Below are 21893 nucleotides of genomic sequence, written 5' to 3'. Positions count from 1 at the left end.
TTATAGCAAACAAAACAGGCCAAGACAGGGGAAGGGACTTGCCCAAGTCCACAAAGCCTAATGGCCCAGCAGGTACCCAGACTTCCATGTGTACATGTCCATCCATGTGTTTAACCCCCTTGTTATCTTCTTGCTTCTAGATGCTCAACTCTGATACTCCAGCCCTGTGGCACCCCAGACCCTCTTCTGCTGCAGCCACAGGTCCTGGGAAAGAGGTGGAATCCAGGACTCTGGGAGGAAATCGAGCCTGGGGAAAGGAAGATAAGGGATAGTGAAGTAACCAGGGGCTGAGAGAGTACTTGGAGAGTGGCAGAGTGGGGGTTCCCACTCTGTTTCTTTTCTTTTCTTTTGCAGGCCCCTGGAGCTTCTCGCCTGGCCTGGAATTCTGCACCCTCAGAACGGCAGCTGCAGCGGGAGGCAGCTGAGGCTCTTGTGGGTCTGAAAGACTCTTCCCAGGCTCCCCGCCTGACCTCTTCTGTTCCTCCCAATCCTCCTTGGATCTCCCTGCTCCACCCCTGTGGCCCACCAGGTAACCTGTTCCCTGAAAGAAGATGGGATAGGAATGGTTGGGAAATGGAGGTACCAGGGTAAGTAGGGACTAAGCAGGGTCAGCATGTTGAACATCTTCAGACTCAGGCCCCAGGCTTCTCAACCTAGCTCCTGGAATTGCAGTTGAGAGTTGTTTGGCGAACCAGTTTTACTAATTTTGTGTTTAAAAGCAAATGTCCCATGCCCTGATGTCAAGGAAAAGGGGGCTTGGAGAAAAGCAGGGACTTGCCCAAGGGCATATGGCAAGGCTGGCAGAGCCTGATCTCCTGACTCCAGCCTCAGGCTCCCTGCAGCTGCCTGCTGTTGTAGCTCTGATAACTGCCTTCAAGGACTTTCCATTCTAGTTGGCAAAACAGGGTGCCTCCACAAACCTCAGTGACAAACCTTGAAAGAACTAAAGGAATCTTGAGGAATGAAACCTATGGGTACAGAGAGGGAAGGCTGAGGATTCTTCTGTCCAAGATGGTGGCTTAGGTTTGGTGTGTGGGTAAGGAAACCTGCCTGGAAAAACCGCTGGAACAGAAGCAGATGAGGCTGGAGAGACTTCCCATCCCGGAGGTCTGGATGCCAGTCTTAGGAGTCCAGACCAGCAACTGTGCATGAAAGGGAGCCAGGGAATATTTCTGAGCTAGGCAGGGACATAGAGACCCTGAGCTTTAGAAGACAAGTATGGTGGTTCTGATGGAGGGATCAAAAGAGACAAGACTGGAGGTTGGAAAATCAGTGAGGGGGAAGCATTTTCTAATCCAGGTGAACAAGGATGAGGCCTGGATTGAATGGGGTAAAAAGAGGGGGTTGCTGGGAAAGGAAATGGATATGACCCAGTCCTACCCCCTTCTTTCCCACTTATAGCTCCTGCTGGAGGAAGAGGATTCCAGCCTGTTGGACCCTCTCTCCGACCCAGCCCAGCCCCCTCTGTGGCTCTGCATATTGGGCGTCTGGGCTCTATCTCCCTCCTAAGCTAGAAGCCCAGAGATGGAAGCCTTGCTGGGGAAGAGGCAACAGCCTGCGGGCACTGCATATTTGGTATTTTGCTTCTGGATTTATGCATGGAATTTAATGTAGTACAAGCTTCCAGCTTTTCTTTTTTTTTTTTTTTCTTTACTTTTTTTCCCCTTTTTTAAAAGCTTTCAGGTGCTTCATTAGCTTTTGGTTCCTTTTGTAGTGTGGGCATTTCCTTGACTGAAGTGGTATTCTCTTACTCACTGGGTCCTGGGACATTTTTAAATCCCCAACAAAGTGAGAGATGTGCAGTTTAAGCTAACCAGTATCTAAATAGGTTTTTGCATGAGTTCACTTTCCAGAATACTTATATAACCTATGATTCTATACATACCTGTGCGCTCATGTCTGTCTCCATATAAGCAAAAACAGGAGAGTATTTTCATTTTGTGTCTAGCTTTGGGTGAGTAACTGAGAAATAAAACTTTGTTGCTTTAAGCCACTGAGATTTGGGGATTGTTTGTTGCCGCACCGTAATCTAGTCTATCCTGACACAAAGGACTTGTTCAACTCACTTTTCAGTAACTAGCACAAATAAATACAAACTTGGATTTCTTATAGCTATATAAGAAGGATTGGTAGAGGAAGATAGTTGGAGATTCACTGATTCAACAATGAAGTGCCTGCTCAGTGCCAGGCATAGATCATTTCCAGCTGTCAGAGGGCTACAAACTGAAATGCATACAGGGCCAAGCAAATCATGTAAATGAGTAAAGAAAACTGGATGAGCCCTAGAAAACTGAGAATGCATGCCCTGCCTAAGGGGAGAGCCTCCTTTACCTTAGTGGATTGTTGCCAGGCAGGACAGTGGCTATTGCCACAATTTCTGGTTCTTCAAGAGAAGCTGAAAAACTGAATTTCTTTGTAGAACATCTTAATTTTCAAATGGTGGCTCAGTTTTCTTCTTTTTCAAACGTTTACATTTTAGAGCAGTTTTTCACAGAAAAATTGAGCACACTGTAAGTGTTCTCATGGTCTCCCTGCCCCCACACAAGCACAGCCTCCTCCACTATCAACATTCCCCACTAGAGTGGTACATTTTTTAAAGTTGATCAACTTACACTGATGTGTCATCGCCACCCAAAGTCCATAGTTTACATTAGGGTTCATTCTTATTTGTACAGTGTATGGATTTGGACAAATATATGATGACATGTATCCACCATTATAGTATCACAGAGAATAGTTCTATTTTGTAAGATTTTATTTATTTATAGAGAGAGCACAAGCAGGGGGAGAAACAGGCTCCCCACTGAGCAAGGAGCCCAATGAGGGACTTGATCCCAGGACCCTGGTATCATGACCTGAGCCAAAAGCAGACACTTAACCAACTGAGCCATCCAGGCACCCATATTGCACAAGATAGTTTCACTGTCCTAAGATTTCTCTGTGCTCCACCTACTATTTGTCCCTACACTAAATCCTGGCCACCAATGACCTTTTTACTGTTTCCATAATTTTGCCTTTTTCCCCAGAATGTCATATAGTTGGAATCCTATAGTATGCCTTTTCAGATTGCCTTCTTTCATGTAGCAATATGCATCTAAGTTTGCTGTATGTCTTTCCATGTCCCGATAGTTCCTTTCTAATTAGCACTGAATAGCATTCTATTACCTAGATGTACCACAACTTCTAATGATTTTTAAATTCTCTATCTATAGAATTATTGAAAAAGGTTGGAGAGTCATCAGTTGTGGATTCAAATCCCAGCTTGAGGTCAAGCAACTTGAATCTCTAAAACTCAGTTGCTTGATTTGTAACCACCTTATAGAGTTGTTAAGATTACAAATCTGTAAAAATTAACACCAAGGATGTACTACTGAGAAACCATGTCATCTGAAATCATAGGCTCTTTGAAATCATTGTAATAGTGAGAAGGGGACATCTCACTCTTGCCTGAAGGATCACTGTAACATAGAGAAGCAGCTATGATTTCCAACCCGGGTGCTGACCTTCAGAGGAGGGATTTCTGAAGATAACGTTTCACATTTATCTTAACTCTATAATTTCTGAAGAAACAGGACTTTGTGTCTGCTTCTCTGCCCAGGCAAGATGCTGACTCCATTATATAGGAACTGCTTTGCCTTGAGTCCATTAAAGCTCTGCTTAATATATAAATTTTACGTAACATTCTTCCCCAAAACCTGTATTATCCCCATGTCTTCTTTTGTTTGGTGAGGCACCCTACACAGTTCCTCTGGACAGCTCTTTTTTTTTTTTTAAAGATTTTATTTATTTACTTGAGAGAGAGACAGTGAGAGAGAGCATGAGCGAGGAGAAGGTCAGAGGGAGAAGCAGACTCTCCATGGAGCTGGGAGCCTGATGTGGGACTCGATCCCGGGATTCCGGGATCATGACCTGAGCCAAAGGCAGTCGTCCAACCAACTGAGCCACCCAGGCGTCCCTGGACAGCTCTTTTTTAAAAAAAAAATACTTAGTAAATTGGCCCAAGTGAATTAAGCTTAAATGATTTAGCACTGATATTAGAAATGTACATCAACGGGCACCTGGGTGGCTCAGTGGGTTAAAGCCTCTGCCTTCGATTCAGGTCATGATCCCGGGGTCCTGGAATCAAGCACCGCATCGGGCTCCCTGCTCAGCGGGCAGCCTGCTTCTCCCTCTCCCACTCCCCCTGCTTGTATTCCCTCTCTTGCTGTATCTCTCTCTGTCAAATAAAATCTTTAAAATGTATATCAGAAATGTGTAAAAGGTGAATATAAGTTATCCAAGTATATGAACATTTATACTTACACATGCATACAACTTACATAGTCAAACACACATATGTTGATTCTGGTGGGTAATCTGAGACACTTAAACTATTCTAAGTGTGAAATAGGTTTCAACAACATTCTGCATGAAACTAAATACATGATGTTATCATGCTTAGAAGCATAGTTTATGTTCTAGACCAAATGTTTGTGTCACCCCCCAAAATTCCTATAATGAAACCTAATTTCCACTTGTAATGGCATTTGGAGGCCTTGGGAGAGATTAGTGCCCTAATAAAATATTCCCCAAAGAGCTCCCTCACTCACCTCTCTGCCATGTGAGGACATAGCAAAAAGATGGCTATGAACGAGGAGGCTGGCCCTCACGGGACACTAGATCTGCTGGCACTTTGGTTTTGGACTTTCGCAGCCTCCAGAACTATGAGAAATAAATTTCTGTTGTTTATAAGCCACTATCTATGGTATTGTGTTATAGCAGCTTGAACCAACTAAAATAGTTGGTTTTAATTTTTTAACAGATACTGGCATAACATATTGGCTTATTAATAACCAAGGTGGGGGCACCTGGGTGGCTCAGTGTGTTAAGCCTCTGCCTTCAGCTTGGGTTGTGATCTCAGGGTCCTGGGATCAAGCCCCACATCGGGCTCTCTGATCAGCAGGGAGCCTGCTTCCCCCTCTCTCTCTGCCTGCTGCTCTGCCTGTGCTCTCTCTCTCTGTCAAATAAATAAATAAAATCTTTAAAAAAAAAAGGTGCTTTGCATACACAGTATCTCACTGTGGAAAAACTACTATTTGATCTTATTTTTTAAACTCTATCTTTTCAACATAATAGCCACACACATTTAAATGTCTCCCTTTCTGCAGCAAGTTAACAACTTTATTGGACAGTAAGTGAGTCCCTTCAGTGTTTGATTGTTGGACCTGACAAGGATTACACTAGATTACGCATGTAACACTACATAACGTTTATCTGTGCCTGGCACAGAGTAGGCACACAAAAAGTGGATTTTAATCAGTGGATTAAAACCTCTGCCTTCGGCTCAGGTCATGATCCCAGACTTCTGGGATCGAGCCCAGCATTGGGCTCTCTGCTCAGCGGGGAGCCTGCTTCCTCCTCTTTCTCTACCTGCCTCTCTGCCTACTTGTGATCTGTCTGTCAAATAAATAAAATCTTAAAAAAAAAAAAAAAAGAATTTGATACGCCTTGTACAGAAGCAGTAATTTAAAACGGGCAAACAAACGGGATTTCAGTGTATCTATTTAAATTGTATTTTCTTTCTCTTCACGGATAAACTGAAGCGCTCAAAGGGCAAGTGGACAAACTGGACCCGGACAGGTCGAAGAGGTGGATAGACTCCCTGCGGGATAGATTCCCGAAGCATTGAGCGAACACATTCCGGCACTAGGCTGCAGAGCCGCCCTAACATCTCCGCAGGTCCCGCCTCTGCCTTTTTGTCCCTGCCCCGGTCTCCTCCCTGCCTGCGGTGCCTCCTTCCCACAGCGGTCGCCTGGGCCGTGATGAAGCAGTTTCCGCCCTAACAGGGGTGGTCCGGCTCCGCCTGCTCTCCCGAGAACTGGTGATCGCACACATTTCCTCCCCGTGTATCCGCAGGCTTCCCCGTCACAGTTCCGCCCTTACTAGCCCCACTTCCGTCCCGAAAAGCCACTTCCACCCAGAAAGGGGGTGGTAACCGGGTCACTCTCCCGTCCATTCAAATGCCGCAAAACTTCCGCCACCACCGTGTCCTCCGCCGCTGTTCCTTCCGCCACAATCGACTCAAACGAAACCACACACCCCCAGTTGAGGAGGGGAGGTCTGTTTCACACCCGGAGGGCAAAAGGCTGGGAGGAAGCGCGCCTCCATCCCCTCGCCCTCGGCTTCTCCCTTCGCGAGCCCGCCTCTTCCCCACGCACCCGCCCATCTCCGCAGAGACGAAGCCTGATTCGCCCTGAGAGAGGCGGGGCTGCTCGTCTGGCTCCGCTCTCGCGAGCTCTCGAACCTCTCGCGAGACCCGACGCCCGACTTGTGCGCCCGGGAAACCCCGTTGCTTCCTTTCCCCTGGCTGGCAGCGCGGAGGCCGCACGGTAAGGCGGGCGCTCCGGTTCGGGCTGGGCGCGGGGCGTCAGGGCCGGACTCCCCAGCCGGGAGCGCGTGCCCGAGGGCTCCGGGGCGACTGTGTGTGGCCGCTCCGCCCCTTGGAGCCGCAGCCACGTGCGAGCGGCAGGCCCGAACATGCCCGGTCGGCGCGGTCCGGAAAACGAGACCGGACCAGGTGGGCGGCGTGGATGCGGGGACCGTCCTCGGATCAGGGGCTCGGGTCTTCCAGCGTTTCCGCAGCGGCTCCAGGCCCTGCTCTTGCGCGGCGGTGAACTCGAGCACCCACAGGCACAGGGGCCTTCAGGGCCCAGTCCCGAAGCGGGACCTTGGGAAGTCACAGGAGTGCGGCGATTTCGGTCGCGTGGGGCGAGGTCCCGGCCCCTGTCGTTCGTCCGCGCGGGTCCTGAGCTCACGTGCTTGCTGTTTCTCCCTCAGATGCCTGGAGTTACTGTAAAAGACGTGAACCAGCAGGAGTTCGTCAGAGCTCTGGCAGCTTTCCTCAAAAAGTGAGTGTGGGGACCGGGGCTTTAGCGCAGGTGGAGGCTGTGGTCTTTGCCTGGCTCCTCGGTGGGCGTTGTTTTTCTTCTAGGGAGGGGTGGTGTGAGGTCTCGTGTGGAGTTCTCTTGTCTGTGTGAGGCAGTGTTTGGCTTGTAGTGGGGTTTCGTGCTTTGCATTCTGGGACACATGGGCCTCCTATTAACCTGCTGTCCTGCCAAGCAGAGGGGATTTGGGGGGTAGAGTGTGCGGGCTTCTGAGTCGTGCCTTTCTCACTGTTGGTCCCAGGTCTGGGAAGCTGAAAGTCCCTGAATGGGTAGACACCGTCAAGCTGGCCAAGCATAAAGAGCTTGCTCCCTACGATGAGAACTGGTTCTACACACGAGCTGGTGAGGAACTGGGGCCTCTGGCTGGGGACTGGGGGCTTGGGTGGCCTCTAGCACACACGGTACCTTCCCATTATCTCTGAACCCAAGTTTGCAAGAGAGGTGAAACTCTTTGCCATAGCTGGCCTGCAGTGTGAGGAGAAACCTCGGACTGTCTGTGCATGCCCTGTGTGACACTCAGTATCTTCACATTCTGAGTCTCTTTCTCTGTAAGAGGCTTGTGTGAGGACCTGCGGCTTTCTCTGAGCCTCCAGGAAAACCTAGAGTCAAATAAGTTCATATTCAAAGGGGGCATGTTTAGAGGGAGGTATTTACCTTTCTGTGTTAATGCGGTCTAGACTCAGGTCCATCTGCACCACTTGACTGTGTGACCTCTATCTGCCTGTGCCTCTTGTGGTCCTCTCTAAAATGGGGCTAATGATTGTACCACTGCAGGATTATAGTGGGAATCAAATGAGCTTATGGCTGTAAAAATGCTGTTAAGTGTACTTGGGGCAGACTTCAAGTCAACTGTCTAGTTTTTATTCAGATTGTCAGGCCAGCTCTCTCCTTGTCTCTCTAAGTTTTTCTTGAGAGGTGGAGGTCTGGCCTTATCACTGCTCTAAATCTTGGTAGGTCCCAAGGGCCCAAAGAAGGCCTTATGGTCACCCTGGTAACCATGCCAGCCCCCCCCCCTTTTATTAAGTCTTCCAGTGATGCCAACTGGGAATGAATGACTTAAATGTAGCACCTGATAGCACAGTGCTGTTTTGCACCTGTCCTTGACATTTCGGGTTTCTCCAAGCTGTCACCCTACAAAAGTCTAGTTTAGGAATTATAGGGGGTGCTCGGTGCAAGACTGTTCGAGGTGGCAGCCTCTGCATAGGCCTTCACTAAGGGCTCTTGGCCTCTGCAACCTTCAGCCTTCCTCTGTGGTATAGGAGCTCCATCCTGGCCAAAGCTTGTCTCCAGATAGGAAGTAGGTGGGAAGCAAGGTTTGGAAATTGAGAAGATTGAAGGATGACCTTGAGAAGAGTTGGCCTTGGTACAGGTTGCCTTGGCACCTTGGAGCACAGACAGTTTCGTAGATTTGTGATGGACTCATGCGTGGAATGTCATGAGATCCACGCTAATTCAGGCTCTAGACTGGACGTAGGGGCCAGTAGGTCTTGGCCACAGCCTCAGACCACTGAGGATGAAACGGCCAACTCATGGGGAGGGTGGGTGGCATATGCATGTGGTGGGCATCACTGCTGTGCTTTTAGAAAATGGGGCTGGTGGAGGGAAGCTGACATGACTTCCCCGGGCACATCAGTGTTGAGCCTGAATGAGACCACCACCCCGTCCATCCATCTTGGGAAACAAGGCTACCCTGCATGATCTTTGGCAATGCCCCAAGAATCAGTTGGTCAAGGCAGCTTTGGATCTAAAATGAGAAAGTCTAGCCTTTTTGGTATGGTCAGGTAGATACGTGTATTTTGTTTAATCTGCCTAATTCAGAACTTATCAGGTAGTACTGGTGGTTTCTGTTTTTGTGGTTGTTGTCAGAAAGGTCAAGTAACATGCCAGACAGTGATGCCTCAGATCTGCTGCACCCACGCCATCACTTGAGGGGGCGGGTCTCCACTTCTCTTCCCTTGGCTGCATTTCATGGTTTATGTTTTTTTAGTTGGGCAAAGCTTAGAGGGAAATTAGTTAAAGACGCTGGGCAGTACACACAGATGACTCTTACTGTGGCTGTGATCTCTTTCTGCCCGCCCTGCTCCTTTTCTGACAACTCACATGAAGTGTGCATCCTCTACCTGCTCTCCTGGCCTCCTTTCCTCAAGGTTCCCAAATGCCTTTTTTTAAGATTTTTTAATTCATTTGAGAGAGAGCACACGCACCAGCGGGGTGAGCAGCAGGCAGAGGGAGGGTGAGACATAGGCTCCTTGCCAAGCAGGGGGAGCCTGATGTGAGGCTCCATCCCAGGACCCCAGGGTCATAACCAGAGCCAAAGGCAGACACCTAACCAACTGAGCAACCCAGTTGCCCCCCCTTACTCCCTTTTTGATCTTGGCCTAACTGCCTTAGTGCCAGAGCGTGGTGGTTCTAGACCCAGGTTTGTTGAGTGTGTACCCTTTTTTTTTTTTTTAATAATTTATTTATTTCACAGATATCACAAGTAGGTAGAGAGGCAGGTCGAGGGAGCAGGCTCCCTGCTGAGCAGAGAGCCCGATGTGGGGATCGATCCCAGAACCCTGGGATCATGACCTGAGCCGAAGGCAGAGGCTTTATTTAACCCACTGAGCCACCCCGGCACCCCAGAGTGTGTACCTTTTTGTTGGGACACTACCATGCCTATTTTATATTCACATCAGAGGCAGAGTTGCAGTTGTGACATCCTACGTGACATACTATACCGAAGATTCTGACTTTAACCCTTTGCAGGGGAAGTTTGCCAGCTGAAGTGCTCCCACCTCGTTAGGGCTAGCTCATACTCCAGACAAATCCTAGGAGATACTTCCATTACCAAAGAGGAAACTGAGGTATAGACAGGCAGGCTGACCATGGGAGAGTCCTGGAGGCTAACTCCAAAACCAGGGTCTGTGTTGTATGTGCTTTATTCCTTCTCTGGATCATAGGGCCTTGGCTCATCCCCTTGGGGTATGGAACCAGAGCACAGTGGGGCAGTAGTCTGTGCTGGAGGCTGAGCTCTGGCAGGAGGTTGTGTGGGGATTGACGTCTGGAGGCATGTGGGGGTCGATAAAACAGGACATGGCAGAACCCACCTAAGGGTGCTCTGGAAGAGGGACAGAGCTATAGGAGTGAGAAGTACTGAGGCACAGTGGTGTGGGCTGAAGGGTGAGGTAGGGCTGGAAAGAACCTGTGTCAGGAGCTTCTTGCTCTTAAGAGCGTCAAGGAAAGGCCACCATTGGGCTTTGTGAAGAGGGTGTTTCAGTATGGCCTTAGGCAAGTCTTTTGACCTCTTGATTCCCAGAAGGTCCTGCTTGGGAGTGAGGTGAGAATCCATTGTCCTGTTAGCCAACTGCTGCTGAATTGGGACATCTGAATGCGATTCATGATAGGATTGAACCTGGTCCTCTCTGACTCCTGCTGTGTTACGGGGCAGGACGGCCTTGGAGACCATGCAGGAACAAGTTAAGGGATGACAAGGCCGAAAGTAAGTCTGTCCTTAGAAGCTCAGCAGAGAAGGGTTGAGGGCAAGATGTATCTGGGAGGCCACTTTGTGACCCGGTAGGTCAGGGTGGGATCACAGATCTGAACTTAAAACCAGCTGTTGAGATGCTGAGCTGTGAAGACACCTGTGCAGTTCCTGTGGTCTGCCAGGTGCTCCAGTCCCACCCACCCCCCCCAGTCCCTTGTGACATTTCCTCCACCTGGTGCCCAGTGCACAGGGCATGCTGCTGGTCCGTCCTTTGCAGGTGGAGGTGCAGACTGGTTACTAGGGACAGGATTCCCCAAGAGGAGGCAGCAGAAAGCCCTCAGAGGGACTCGAGGAGAAGCCATTTGTGCAGACACCTGGCTCACCGTGCCCCTCATACACCGCAGGATGGCTGGGATCTGTGGCATAACAGCTCTGCTTCAAAGGGATTGGGATCTGGGTCTCTAGCAGGGGTGGGGAGGTGTAGGAAATGGGTCAGTATTTTGTTTATTTTGGCTATAATACTCTTCAATTTGTGAAGTTAATACTCTCCCTTATAATGGGTCAGGAAAATATTATCAGCGGGGTTGGGTGTGGGGACACCTAGGCTTGTGATGTCTGACACCACACTGGATGATTTTATGCAGCTTTTTAATGGAACCCACCTCGCCTTCCTTGAAGCAACTAACAGCTGGACTTGGCTGGAGCTTATTCTCTGCCGCTCCCTCCTCGGATGAAGGAAATCTTGCCCTTTGGGTACCGTGGCCCAGATCGCTGGAATCGGGGGCGGACTCACAGCTGCTGAGCAGCAGTGTTGGGGTTCAGACCCGGTGTTAGCGCTCAGCTCGGGTTGGCCACTCCTTTTCATACGGAGCCCAGATCAGGACTGGGCGGAGCCTTGGTCCTGTCTTGGCCAGGCCTCTCCTGGGCTCTTTGGGCTCAGTGTTCATCTCACCCCTTTTGTGAGGCCGTCCTGCACTCCCCAGCCCTGGGTGCGTCCCGCGTGGGAGAGCAGGTCTCCACCCCAGTCAGCACATGCTCTGGGACAGGCTCGGTGGGGAAGGGTGGCCGCTGCTGGGCATATGAGCTGGTCTGAAAGTTTGGGGTGCTCCGGTGATGTCTCTGGAAGGGGGTTTTGGGCTTGGAGGTGTTGGGGGCACTGCAGGGTAAAGAGGGAGCAAGAACCAAGGAGAAGGGTTTTATTTATTTTTTTTTTTTTTAAGATTTTATTTATTTATTTGACAGAGAGAGATCACAGTAGACCGAGAGGCAGGCAGAGAGAGAGGGAAGCAGGCTCCCTGCTGAGCAGGGAGCCCGATGCGGGACTCGATCCCAGGACCCTGAGATCATGACCTGAGCCGAAGGCAGCGGCTTAACCCACTGAGCCACCCAGGTGCCCCAGGAGAAGGGTTTTAAAGTGAGCAGAGACTGCAAGCAGGGAACCTGAGGCGCGGGTGTGTGGTGGCCCTGATGGGTGGGGGTGGTTTCGGCTGTGCTGTGGCCCCCAGAAGCCCTCAGCTATATCTGGAGACCATCTTACAGGGGTGGAGGGGGCTGGGGAAGAACTATTCTGAGGGGGCAGGCAGGGAGGAGGAGTTCCCGTTTTACCCCACCCTGAGCTGGCAGCACTGGAGGGTCATGGCCATGGCCTGGCACCGGCTCTTGGGAGTTAGTGGTTACTGACCGACTGAGTCCTGATTCCCTCTCTGAGCTGCAGGACTAAACCTTATGTGCTGGGCTTCAGGAGCCCTGGAGTGACCTAGAGGCCCTGTATCAGGCCCCAGTTCCTTCACAATTCAGTGGCCCCCTGAGGTAGAAAGCCAGAACAGTCTGGAGGGGCTGTTCCTCAGAGCTGTGTGACATGAGGCCAGTGTCTTCCGGAGCCTGTTGGCTTTTCTGTGAAAGAGAACAACGCTAGATGCCTGGGCAGTGACAGCCACGCTCTTCTGAGGGACCATTACTCCTGGTTCTCAGATGAGGGTGAGTGGCGAGCCAAGGCCATACCGGCAGGCCAAGTCCTGAGACCATCTTACTCTCTCGGGGAGAAGACGAAAAGCAGATGGCACAGGGCCCCGGGGAGAAGCAGGCCTGTTGAACACAACAGTGAGGGACCAGGGACTTGCCCAAGCCAGGCTAGGGCTGAGAAGCCTGTGTCCCTGGTGGGGTGGGATACCCATTGCAGGTTGCATGGGGTGTCTGTTCTAACCCTGAGTTTTCCGGGGCTGAGGGGCTCAGGGGGCTGCACCTGGGTAGTGGCCTGGCTCTCCTACCCTGCTGCCCCTCAGGCCTGGGTACATGGAGGTAGACAGTCACAACTTAAGCATTTGCCAGGCTCTGCCTGCAGGACAGAGTCCCACCTTACGGCAGTACGGCTGTGGCGGGCCCTACAGTCTCCCAGGCTGGGCGCAGAGTGCGGGGACACTTAGTGTGGGATAGCTGGGCAGTGGTGGCCTGCCACTGGGTCTTGGTGTGTGCTCTCAGTTCCCGGGGCTATACAATGGGAAGAAGTAGCAGCCACACACAGAAGTGATGTGTGACCTTGAGCAAGGCCCTTCCCACGGCCTGCCTCGGCCGTGGAGAGGAGCCTTCTCTGCTTGAGAAGCGTCCTCACATCTGCACACACACCCGCAGCTTCCACAGCACGGCACCTGTACCTCCGGGGCGGCGCTGGGGTCGGCTCCATGACCAAGATCTACGGGGGACGCCAGAGAAACGGGGTCATGCCTAGCCACTTCAGTAGAGGCTCCAAGAGCGTGGCCCGCAGGGTTCTGCAAGCCCTAGAGGGGCTGAAAATGGTGGAAAAGGACCAAGATGGGTAAGCAAGGGTGGGGGTAGTGATGAAGAGCTTGGGGTCAGATCACCTGTAATGAAGTTATCTAGCACCATCCTTCCCCCGTGTGGGGAAGTGCTGGGTCTGTCCTGCACAGGCTGCAGCTTGCCCCTTAGGCAGGGGATTCTGCAGAAAAGCGAACCGTGAGGGGCCTCACCCCGACCTCACTGGCTGACTACCCCGAGCTCCAGGAAGGTAATTTAGCGACTGTCCGCTTTCATTAGCCTGCTCGTTAACTTTTCCCAATTGATTTTTCGGGGCTTTTGATCTAATGCTTGCACAAACGACACCCCGGCAGCTCCCAGGGGGGCTCCCGCTCCTGCCCCCAGCTCGTTAGAATGCAGCTGACTGGGGCCCTCAGTGAGACTTGGTTGGTGTCCTGTGGGCTCATGGCTAGGTGCCTTCTTGGGAAGCCTGGCTCCCATCCAGGAGGGGCCTGGCAGTGACAGGGCTGAGAGCCTGTGCTCACGGGGCGCTGCATGACTTCTCCCGCAGGGGCCGCAAACTGACACCTCAGGGACAGAGAGATCTGGACAGAATCGCCGGACAGGTGAGGCCTGGGTGTGGGCCAGGGCTGGGTCCCTGAGTCCCTGCACAGGGAGCTTCAAAGCCTGAGCTTTGTTAGGTCAGTGTCCTTCCCTGGAGGGCACTGCCCAGGGTGGGGAGGGGGGCAGGAGAAAATTCTGACTGCTTTCCTGCTAGAGCCGGTTGGAAATGCTGGTGCCGGGGTGAAGGGGCCCCAAGCCTGCGGTGCAGCTGGGCTTGCTCCTCAAGCAGGACCTGTTCCCCACAGCTGCCTCTGCCCATGTCTGCCGCCTTAGGATCGGGGCTGCACTGTTTCCTCCTATTCATGCCTGCTGAGCACCACATGGGACGGGTGTGGAGAGGGGGAGGCAGGCCAGCTCGGAACTCCAGCCTCTGTCCCGATGACTGTTGGCTGGACACCTTGGGGCAGAGTCCATTTGCCTGGAGCCAGTCGTGTCTTCCTCCCCCCCCCCCAATAGACCCCTAGGGGGTGGTAGTGAGGGCTCAGTGGGTACCACAGTGGGAGCCCCCAGCACCAGCCATGGACCCATTGTTGGTTTTCTTCTTTATGTATCATTGACTCGGGCCTTCTAGGAGCTTTGAAGGGGGCTTAGCCACTTAGTCAAGGAGCAAAAGAATAGGTGTCAGCCCCCTGGCCGTCCGGGGGCAGCCTGGAAGGAGCTGGTGAACTCTTCCAGGGCAGGGCAGAGCCTGGCATGGACATCATTGTGGGTGATAGGGCAGTAGGTGTTGGAATCCCACTTCCTATCCTTAAGTCCCAGTTGGTGCATCTGTAAAATGGAGAAATGCCTGAGGGTGTAGGGATCAGACCCGGGGAACGTGCTTCAGGCCACAAGCCCATTTGCTTGGTGTCCCTTGGGTAGTGGGAGCTGCTCCAGAATGTCTGAACACAGACCCCACGCCTGATCCTAATTACTTTCCCATCTCTTCCCGCAGGTGGCAGCTGCCAACAAGAAGCATTAGAACAAATGCTGGGTTAATAAATTGCCTCATTCATAATCCTCGTCTGGGTCTCTTTCTCTCTCTCTGGACTGGCTGTTCCCCTTCCACTGTGGGGCTCGAGGAAGGAGCCCTGAACTTCACTTCTTCCCTCCTGAAAGGGTCAGCCCAGGGTGCCCCCTGGGGGGCTGTGGCATCAATAGCCACTGGAGGCTCTTGCCCCTCCCCCCACATCCTGCCTTTGCTGTTCTCAGTAAGATGAGAAAACTGAAAGGAGTGGCTGTTGAAGCCATGGCCCCACTTTGGGCCTGGGCTGCAGAGCTGGCACTCTGTCCGCTGCTGGAACAAAGCAGGAGGGGCAGGTGGCTTTTTCCCTGAAGGAGGTAGACTGGGACAGCCAGCCTTCACTCCTGGTAGTTGAGTGTTTCTGGCGTGCACCTTTTGGAGCTCATCCCTCCCCAGAGTTGGGGTGGGGTGCCACTTTCCACACCCGCCACCACCTGAGGGGAGCGGTGTGCCGGGCTCCTGCACAGAGGTTGAGCTGGGCCTTCAGGTGGCACCACCTCTAGGGTCCTGCATGGCGATTGGCTCTTGGTGTGGGACCTTTAAAGGGCTCTTAAGTGGGCGTGTGCCAGCAGACCCCAGAAAGCTGAGCCTGAGCTGGCTTGGCCAAGGTCTGATTTTCCCCAGCCTGGTTATTGGGATCCGTTTACTGACAGTGTGAAGTCTGGGCTTTGAACTCAGACTGGACTAACAGCTCTAACCCTAATTCTGTGCAATCCTGAGCAATTTATTCCTCCTCTGAGCCCTCCACTTGTCTGTATCACTCCTGAGGGATCTGCAGTTGCCATACAGACCGTGCCTTGGCACAGAGCAGCACACCAAGCACATGACCCATTGCTTACTTTGTGTTCAGGATGGAAAAAAACAATCCCACATCTGGTGGGGAATGAAGCTGTCATCCCTCCCAGTTCCAGCTCAGAAGTCTGCTGGTGGATTTACACAGATTAAACAGCCCGCCACATGGCAAGGTACATAATAAACTTAACAGACTAGGCAACCCTGCGAAGGTGCCGGAAGCACCCACATTTGGACATAAGGAAAGTCAAGTCACAAGTTGGGTCATCCGTTTGTGCACCACAGCAAAGGCGTGGCAAAACCGGAACTTGAACTCGGGCAATCAGGTTCTATCCACTGCAACGAACTGCCCTTTGGAAGTAAGGGAAGTGGAAAAACAAGGCCCAAGGGATTATGAGCCTGGGCATGGCCTTGGGCTGCTCCCTGTTCTGGGCTCGTTTCCTTTTTTGTCAACTGAGGACGAAGAGGTCCTGGAGTAGGCAAGAGAACACAATGCAGCGAGGCCCAGTACCAGGTTGGCACACATGGCACCAGGCCCACCTGCTGGCTGATGCAGTGGGTGTCCCCAATCAGCCTGCCGGGCCTGAGGGCCTGCGATCCAGCAGATGTCCCTCTGGCCACTGGGGGGCAGTCGAGGGCCTGGAAATGGACTTGCCAAAGAAGGAGAGGAATTTGTAGGGCTGCCTGGTCTGCGCCCGCGAGTTCTTCCTGGGGGGTGGGAGGGGGTGTCATAAGAAGGAACTAAACTGTGGAGGAGCTGGTAACCTGCTACACAGCCATGGTCACAGAAGAACACCTAGGTCCCCAGAGGGTCGGGGAGAGGGTAGGGCTCCCAGGCCAGAGAAGGGGAACTGTGTCCTTTTCTCACGGCTGGGCAAGGGTGGGCAGGAGAGCCCAGATCACTGGAGAAGAAACTGAGGCCCAAGCAACCAGTCAGCTGACAGGTCCTGAGAGTCAAACACAGGAACCATGAACTCGAGGCCCATGCTCCTCTGTGTGGGTGAAAGTTGCATTTTTTTTAAATTACGCTTCGAGCATGCAAAACAGTATACCTATTAGTGTGTAAGAAAGACCCATGGACCCACTGTCCAACTTCTTTTCTTTTAAGGATTTTACTTATTTGACAGATTACAAGTAGGCAAAGAGAGGGAAGCAGTCTCCCTACCAAGCAGAGAACCTGATGGAGGGACTATCCCAGGACCCTGAGATCATGACCTGAGCCGAAGGTAGAGGCTTAACCCATTGAGCCACCCTGGCGCCCCTCCACTGACCAACTTAAGTAAAACAAGACCTAAAGCCAGGACGGTCAAAGTCGTCTGTGTACCCCTCCCAGCCCCAGCCCTCTTCCCTTCCCCCAGAGGGAACCCCTCTCAGGAACTGGGTGCCACTCACCTGCGTGGGTTCACACCTCACCTACAGACCCACATGTCCCTAACAGCACCTGATGTTTCGCCTTTTGAAAACGTCAACTGTTGTACGCTACATGGTTTTTTGTCCTTTTCACCTCATTTCTGAGATGCAGGCGTGTTGACGAGTGGAGCACTGCCTTTTCCCCTGCTGAGTACTACTCTGCTAGTTGCTTACGTCACACTGTGCGCATCCCATTCTGCCGCACACAGACTTTCTGTTTCAGTTTTTGCTACCGAATATCTCCGTGAGCTAACTACCCCCACCCCATGTCTCCTTGCGTGGGTATGTGACAGTGCCCCAACTGCTCACAAACATCTCAACAATCGCCTGTGATTCCCCACCCCCACTCCTCAAAGTCCGTTTCCTTCTACGTGACCTAAAATAATGCTCAAAGGCACGTGGGCACACATAAGTGACTTCGAATCTCTGCTCCCCCGCTCGCAAGCTGTATTACATGGGGCAAGCAATGGCATCTCTCTGGACCCGTTTTCTCTGTAAAAATGGGGTGGGGAAGGCTGGCCTACCTTGCCCAATCGTGGGGAGGCTGACTCTCATCAAGATCCTGTCGTGACTTTAACTCCCCAGGTGCTGGGAACATCATCTCCGGTCACAATACTGGGGGGATACACTTGTGCTCATCTCTTGGATTAAAAATGCCAAGGCTGGGGCACCAGGCTGGCCAGGTCAGTAGACCATGTGACACTTGGCTTGGGGTTGTGAGTTTGAGCCGCACGCTTTGTGTAGAGATTTACTTTAAAATTAAAAAAAAAATTTTTTTTAATGCCAAGGCTCAGAACAGGAAGCCACCGCCTAGTCGTAGAGCTCATTTATTCCTCCTGAGCATTAATACAAACCACCTTTTACTGAGCACCTACTATGGGCTGGGCCGTGTGTTCAGAACTTTGCACACACAACCCCTTTAAATCCTGATTCCAACGCCAAGAAGTGAAGACATAGAGGCTCAGAGAGGACATGAGCTCTGCCTAAGGCCAGTGTGGAGCGGAGAACAGGCTCAGAACCACCACTCGGACAGACCGCCAGCAGGCAGGGGCACCTTGAACTCTGGCTGGGGCTTCCTTGCCAGGACTGGTCTCTTTCCCCTCCCTCCCAACAGCCTCCCCTCAGGGGAATTATGGCCACAGGTGCAGGGAGCAGTTTCTCTCCACCAGGGGCCTGCAGCTCACCAACAGGGGCTGCCCCAGCGGCCCAGAGCCAAAGGGCTCAGAAGGGCCCAGCAGTGGGGCCATTGGAGCCCATCTCCGGCAGGGCTGGGCAGGAAGTAGGGCGGGGTTTCAGGCCAGCCGAGGTGGAATCTGGTACCCCAGGACTGCTGCAGCCCAGACCAACCAACCCACTAGGAGAGATGCCTGGGGGTCCCGGAGTCCTCCAAGCGCTGCGCACCACCATAGCGCTCTTCTTCCTAATCTCTGCTGTTGACCTGGGTACGTGGCTGACAGGCTGGTGCTGGGGGCGGCGGGGTGGGGGGAGCAGTGGGGTGGAGAGGACTGAGGAGGCTGGAGAGAAGGCTCAGGCAGAAAGAAAGGCCCTGTTCAGGGGGTGAGGAGCCAGCAGGTGGGGGGGCCGGTGCTGGGAGAGCCCCTGAAGCAGCCTTCCGGAGCAGGCTGCAGGGACGAGGGGAGGCCGGAGGGGGTTCAGCAAACTTTAAGGGGTGTCCACAGCCACATGGAAGGAGACAGGGGCGACAGACGACTTCCCCACCCCCTCAACCCCACAGGTCAAAATAAGGAACTAAGGTTGCCCTTGACTGAGCTTCAGAGCTGGGGCAGGAAGGCTTGGGGGTAGGGCTCAGCTTCAGAAAGAAGAAAGAAGAAGAAACCGTTTCTTCAGAAAGAAGAAACCGGTTTCTCCTTCTCTGCTTTGAATCTCAGTCACCCCACTGCATAGGGAGCCCCCTTTTAGTGCTGGGGAAGGGGGTGCCTCATCCACGCTGCCGTTCCCGGCTGCCCCACCCCCACCCCACGCAATGCCAGCTGGTGGGGCTGTGACCACTGGGGCTCAGGTTGCTGCCTCTCTCCCCACATCTTCCTCCTCCTCTCTTCCTCACCTCTCACCTCCTCCTTCCAGAGGAGGCTGGCCTTGGGCAGGGGTGGGGCGGCTGGAAGCTGGGGTTTCCTCAGCAGCCAACTACCTTGCTGAGGCCCTCCCCTAACCCCCAGCCCAGCCGCCAGCTAAGGTCACTCCTGACCCCCAGGTTGACAGAAGCAATGGGGGTGGGGGCTGAGGTCACAGGGCAAGGTGGGCCTGAAGGCTCAGGGTTTGAAACACCAACCACTCTTGCTGCCCTCATGATGCTAGACAACAAATTTTCCCTCCCTGGGCCTCAGCTGTCCCACCTATAAAATGGGTTAATGAGAGAAACTACCTCTAAGGCTTTTGTGAGATTACACCAGATAAAGCGCCAGGTGTCAGGTAGGGCTGGGAACTGATGGGAAAGTGAGCCTGGAAGGCCTCCCGGAGGCAGTGAGGCCCAAATGGATTCTGGACAGAGCTCCCTGTACAGGGGCACTTCTGCCACTAGGATGCCAAATATCCAAATGCCTGTGAGTTCAGTGGGGCCAAAGCACAGAGCACAGGTGGGGAGGGTGGCAAGAGGCACACTGGAGAGATGGGGGGACAATAGGTGTCCTTGTCCCCATCCTCCACAGGTGTGCCCTCTCTCTGCTCCCCTCGATACTACTCTCCCTACAGAGGCAACCTCACTCCCTGCACCGTGGGCCCCCTCCCCCAACCCCCTCTCCTCCCCGGGGAGTGTCCTCAACCTTCTACCCGCCCCCCCAACACACACACGCACCCTGGGCTGCTGCCACTGCTGGGGCCTGGGTCCGCATCACAACCCCAACGCTTCCTCATCTCTGCAGGCCCCAGGTGCCAGGCCCTCTGGGTGGACGAGGGCCCGCCCTCAGTGACCGTGAGCCTAGGGGAGGAGGTTCACGTCCCGTGCCTGTACAACCACAGCAGCCGCGACAGCACCTTCAACGTCACGTGGTGGCGCATCATCCAAGGCAATGCCACCTGGCCCGACATGTTCTGGAGCTATGGCCAGGGCCCCCACAGCGAGCTGAGCATCCAGGCCGCAAACAAGAGCCACAGAGGCCTGTACAGGTGCCGGGTGGAGGAGAAAGGCCTCAACCAGAAAGTCAACCAACAGTACTCCTGCGGCACCTACCTCCGCGTGCGCGGTGAGCCAGCCAGCGGCGCCCTGGCCCCCTCCCGCCCCACCCCTGCCCCACCTGTGCGGTAGGGGTGGAGCCGGTGCCCCTTTCCCTTGTGGGCAAACTTGCGTTCCCACTCATGCTCACTGCAGGTGGAGGGCTTCGGTGGTCTCGTTCTTGCCAGGACAGGGCTGGGATGCCTGGCGGGTTGGGGGTGGGAGGCCCTCGTGCTCTGAGTGGCTCCCCTCCTCTCAGAGCGGCTCCCCAGACCCTTTCTGGACATGGGAGAAGCCACCAAGAACAACCTCATCACAGCCGAGGGCATCGTCCTGCTCTTCTGCGCCGTGGTGCCTGGGACGCTGCTGCTGTTCAGGGTGAGCCCCTAGGGACTGGGGCCCTCTGAAGTGGAGGTCCCCCTAAAATGGGAGAGTGACAGCATCCTCACATGACTGAGGGACACCTGAATTTGTAAAGGGGGCGGGGTCCAGCGGCGCATCCTTGCTCAGTCTCCTGGCAGGGTTGTCCTCACTCCCCACCCCCAGGTGTACCTCACTCTAGCTCCCCACACCCTAGCCATGGTGTCTCATTCTAGCCGCCCCACACCCCAAGAGCACAGGGGCCCTCAGATGTGTCCAGGGAAGACTGGGGACTAGCTGTCCTCCTGGAGTCACTGAATTGCTCCAACCCTGCCTTAGGTGACAGTCCAGCCACTGCCATTTCTAGCAGAGTTGTTATTTGTGCAAGAGCAGTAAGGCAGGGACCCAGAGACACCTGCCACTCAACTGCTCTGTGGCTTTGGGCCCAGTCCTTATCCTCTCTGGTAAAGCACCTCTCGGCACCCCAGAGTGTTGTTCGGGGGGGGAAAACATATTCTCCCCCCACACCTCCTCCTCCCAATCACCCCCTCCCAGAAACGATGGCAGAATATGAAGTTTGGGATGGACGCCCCAGATGACTACGAAGATGAAAACCTATATGAGGTGAGCGGTGGGTGGGGACAGGCAAGGGGCATGTGCATTGGGGTTCTCACGGGGGTCCTCCCTGGGGTCATCTGGGGGCAGGATCTGGGCATCAGGGTGCTGAGGCCCCCCACCACATGTTCACCCCAGGGCCTGAACCTGGATGACTGCTCCATGTATGAGGACATCTCCCGAGGCCTCCAGGGCACCTACCAGGACGTGGGCAGCCTCCACATCGGAGACGGGGACGTCCAGCTGGAGAAGCCGTGACCCTGTGGGCTGTCCTGGCCAGCTGGGCTGCCAGCTCTGGTGTTCCCTCTCCCGCTCCCCCTCTGCCCCATTCAGTTCTCTTTTCATCATCTTTCCCGGGAGTGTCCTGACTCAACTTCCCCCTTGAGCATGTCTACTCTTCCTTCTAGACTATCCTCATCCACCTGCACATACCCCAATTCAGCCCTCCTCCTGCGGCTTTTCCCAGCCTCCCCCCCACACCCAGCGTGTAATGAGCCCTTAATTGCTGCCTCCAGGGGACCTGATTGCTGAGCCTCGTTAGTGTCCCCTTCCCCTCCCTGCTCTGTCATGGCCACTTAGTGATAATAAATCCCTCCCTACTGCAGACCTTGGCAGGAGTCGTGGATCTCATGGGGATGCTCCCCTCTTCTGGTGGGACCCTGGAGTCCAGGCCTCCGGCCCCTTCTCTCTTAGACCCAGGATCCTGCCCCCACCAACTCCCCAACCCCCAACCGTGCCCACTCCTTTCACCTGGGGCCAGGTAACCAGACAGAAATAAGA

The 21893-nt window shown here is 53.6% G+C and overlaps 3 protein-coding genes across 4 annotated transcripts in view; all 3 read left to right on the top strand.

Moving 5' to 3' along the window:
* Positions 1-1991, top strand: part of LOC116579471 (doublesex- and mab-3-related transcription factor C2-like) — an 84834-nt gene extending 82843 nt beyond the window's left edge. For both annotated transcript variants that reach the window (XM_032324895.1, XM_032324897.1), the window contains 3 exons: positions 141-201; positions 355-529; positions 1402-1991. In XM_032324895.1, coding sequence (XP_032180786.1) covers positions 141-201; positions 355-529; positions 1402-1514 — 349 coding nt within the window. In that variant the 3' untranslated portion in view covers positions 1515-1991. The remainder of the gene's footprint in view (positions 1-140; positions 202-354; positions 530-1401) is intronic.
* A 4275-nt stretch (positions 1992-6266) lies between these two features.
* RPS19 (ribosomal protein S19) lies at positions 6267-14761 on the top strand. Its single transcript, XM_032325195.1, has 6 exons — positions 6267-6368; positions 6817-6887; positions 7165-7265; positions 13018-13201; positions 13712-13766; positions 14699-14761. Exons 2-6 carry the CDS (start codon positions 6817-6819, stop codon positions 14723-14725), a joined length of 438 nt encoding a protein of 145 aa, XP_032181086.1. The 5' UTR covers positions 6267-6368; the 3' UTR covers positions 14726-14761.
* A 3325-nt stretch (positions 14762-18086) lies between these two features.
* CD79A (CD79a molecule) lies at positions 18087-21719 on the top strand. The gene is made up of 5 exons (XM_032323141.1): positions 18087-18411; positions 19849-20169; positions 20398-20516; positions 21054-21122; positions 21252-21719. The coding sequence occupies exons 1-5, from the start codon at positions 18102-18104 to the stop codon at positions 21369-21371; spliced, it is 939 nt and encodes a 312-aa protein (XP_032179032.1). The 5' UTR covers positions 18087-18101; the 3' UTR covers positions 21372-21719.
* The last annotated feature ends 174 nt before the right edge of the window (positions 21720-21893 follow it).

This window comes from Mustela erminea, chromosome 19 (assembly GCF_009829155.1).
Source record: "Mustela erminea isolate mMusErm1 chromosome 19, mMusErm1.Pri, whole genome shotgun sequence".
NCBI classification, from domain to species: Eukaryota; Metazoa; Chordata; class Mammalia; order Carnivora; family Mustelidae; genus Mustela; species Mustela erminea.
Note: the sequence above shows the minus strand (reverse complement) of the source record. Positions and strands in the feature narration are given on the sequence as shown.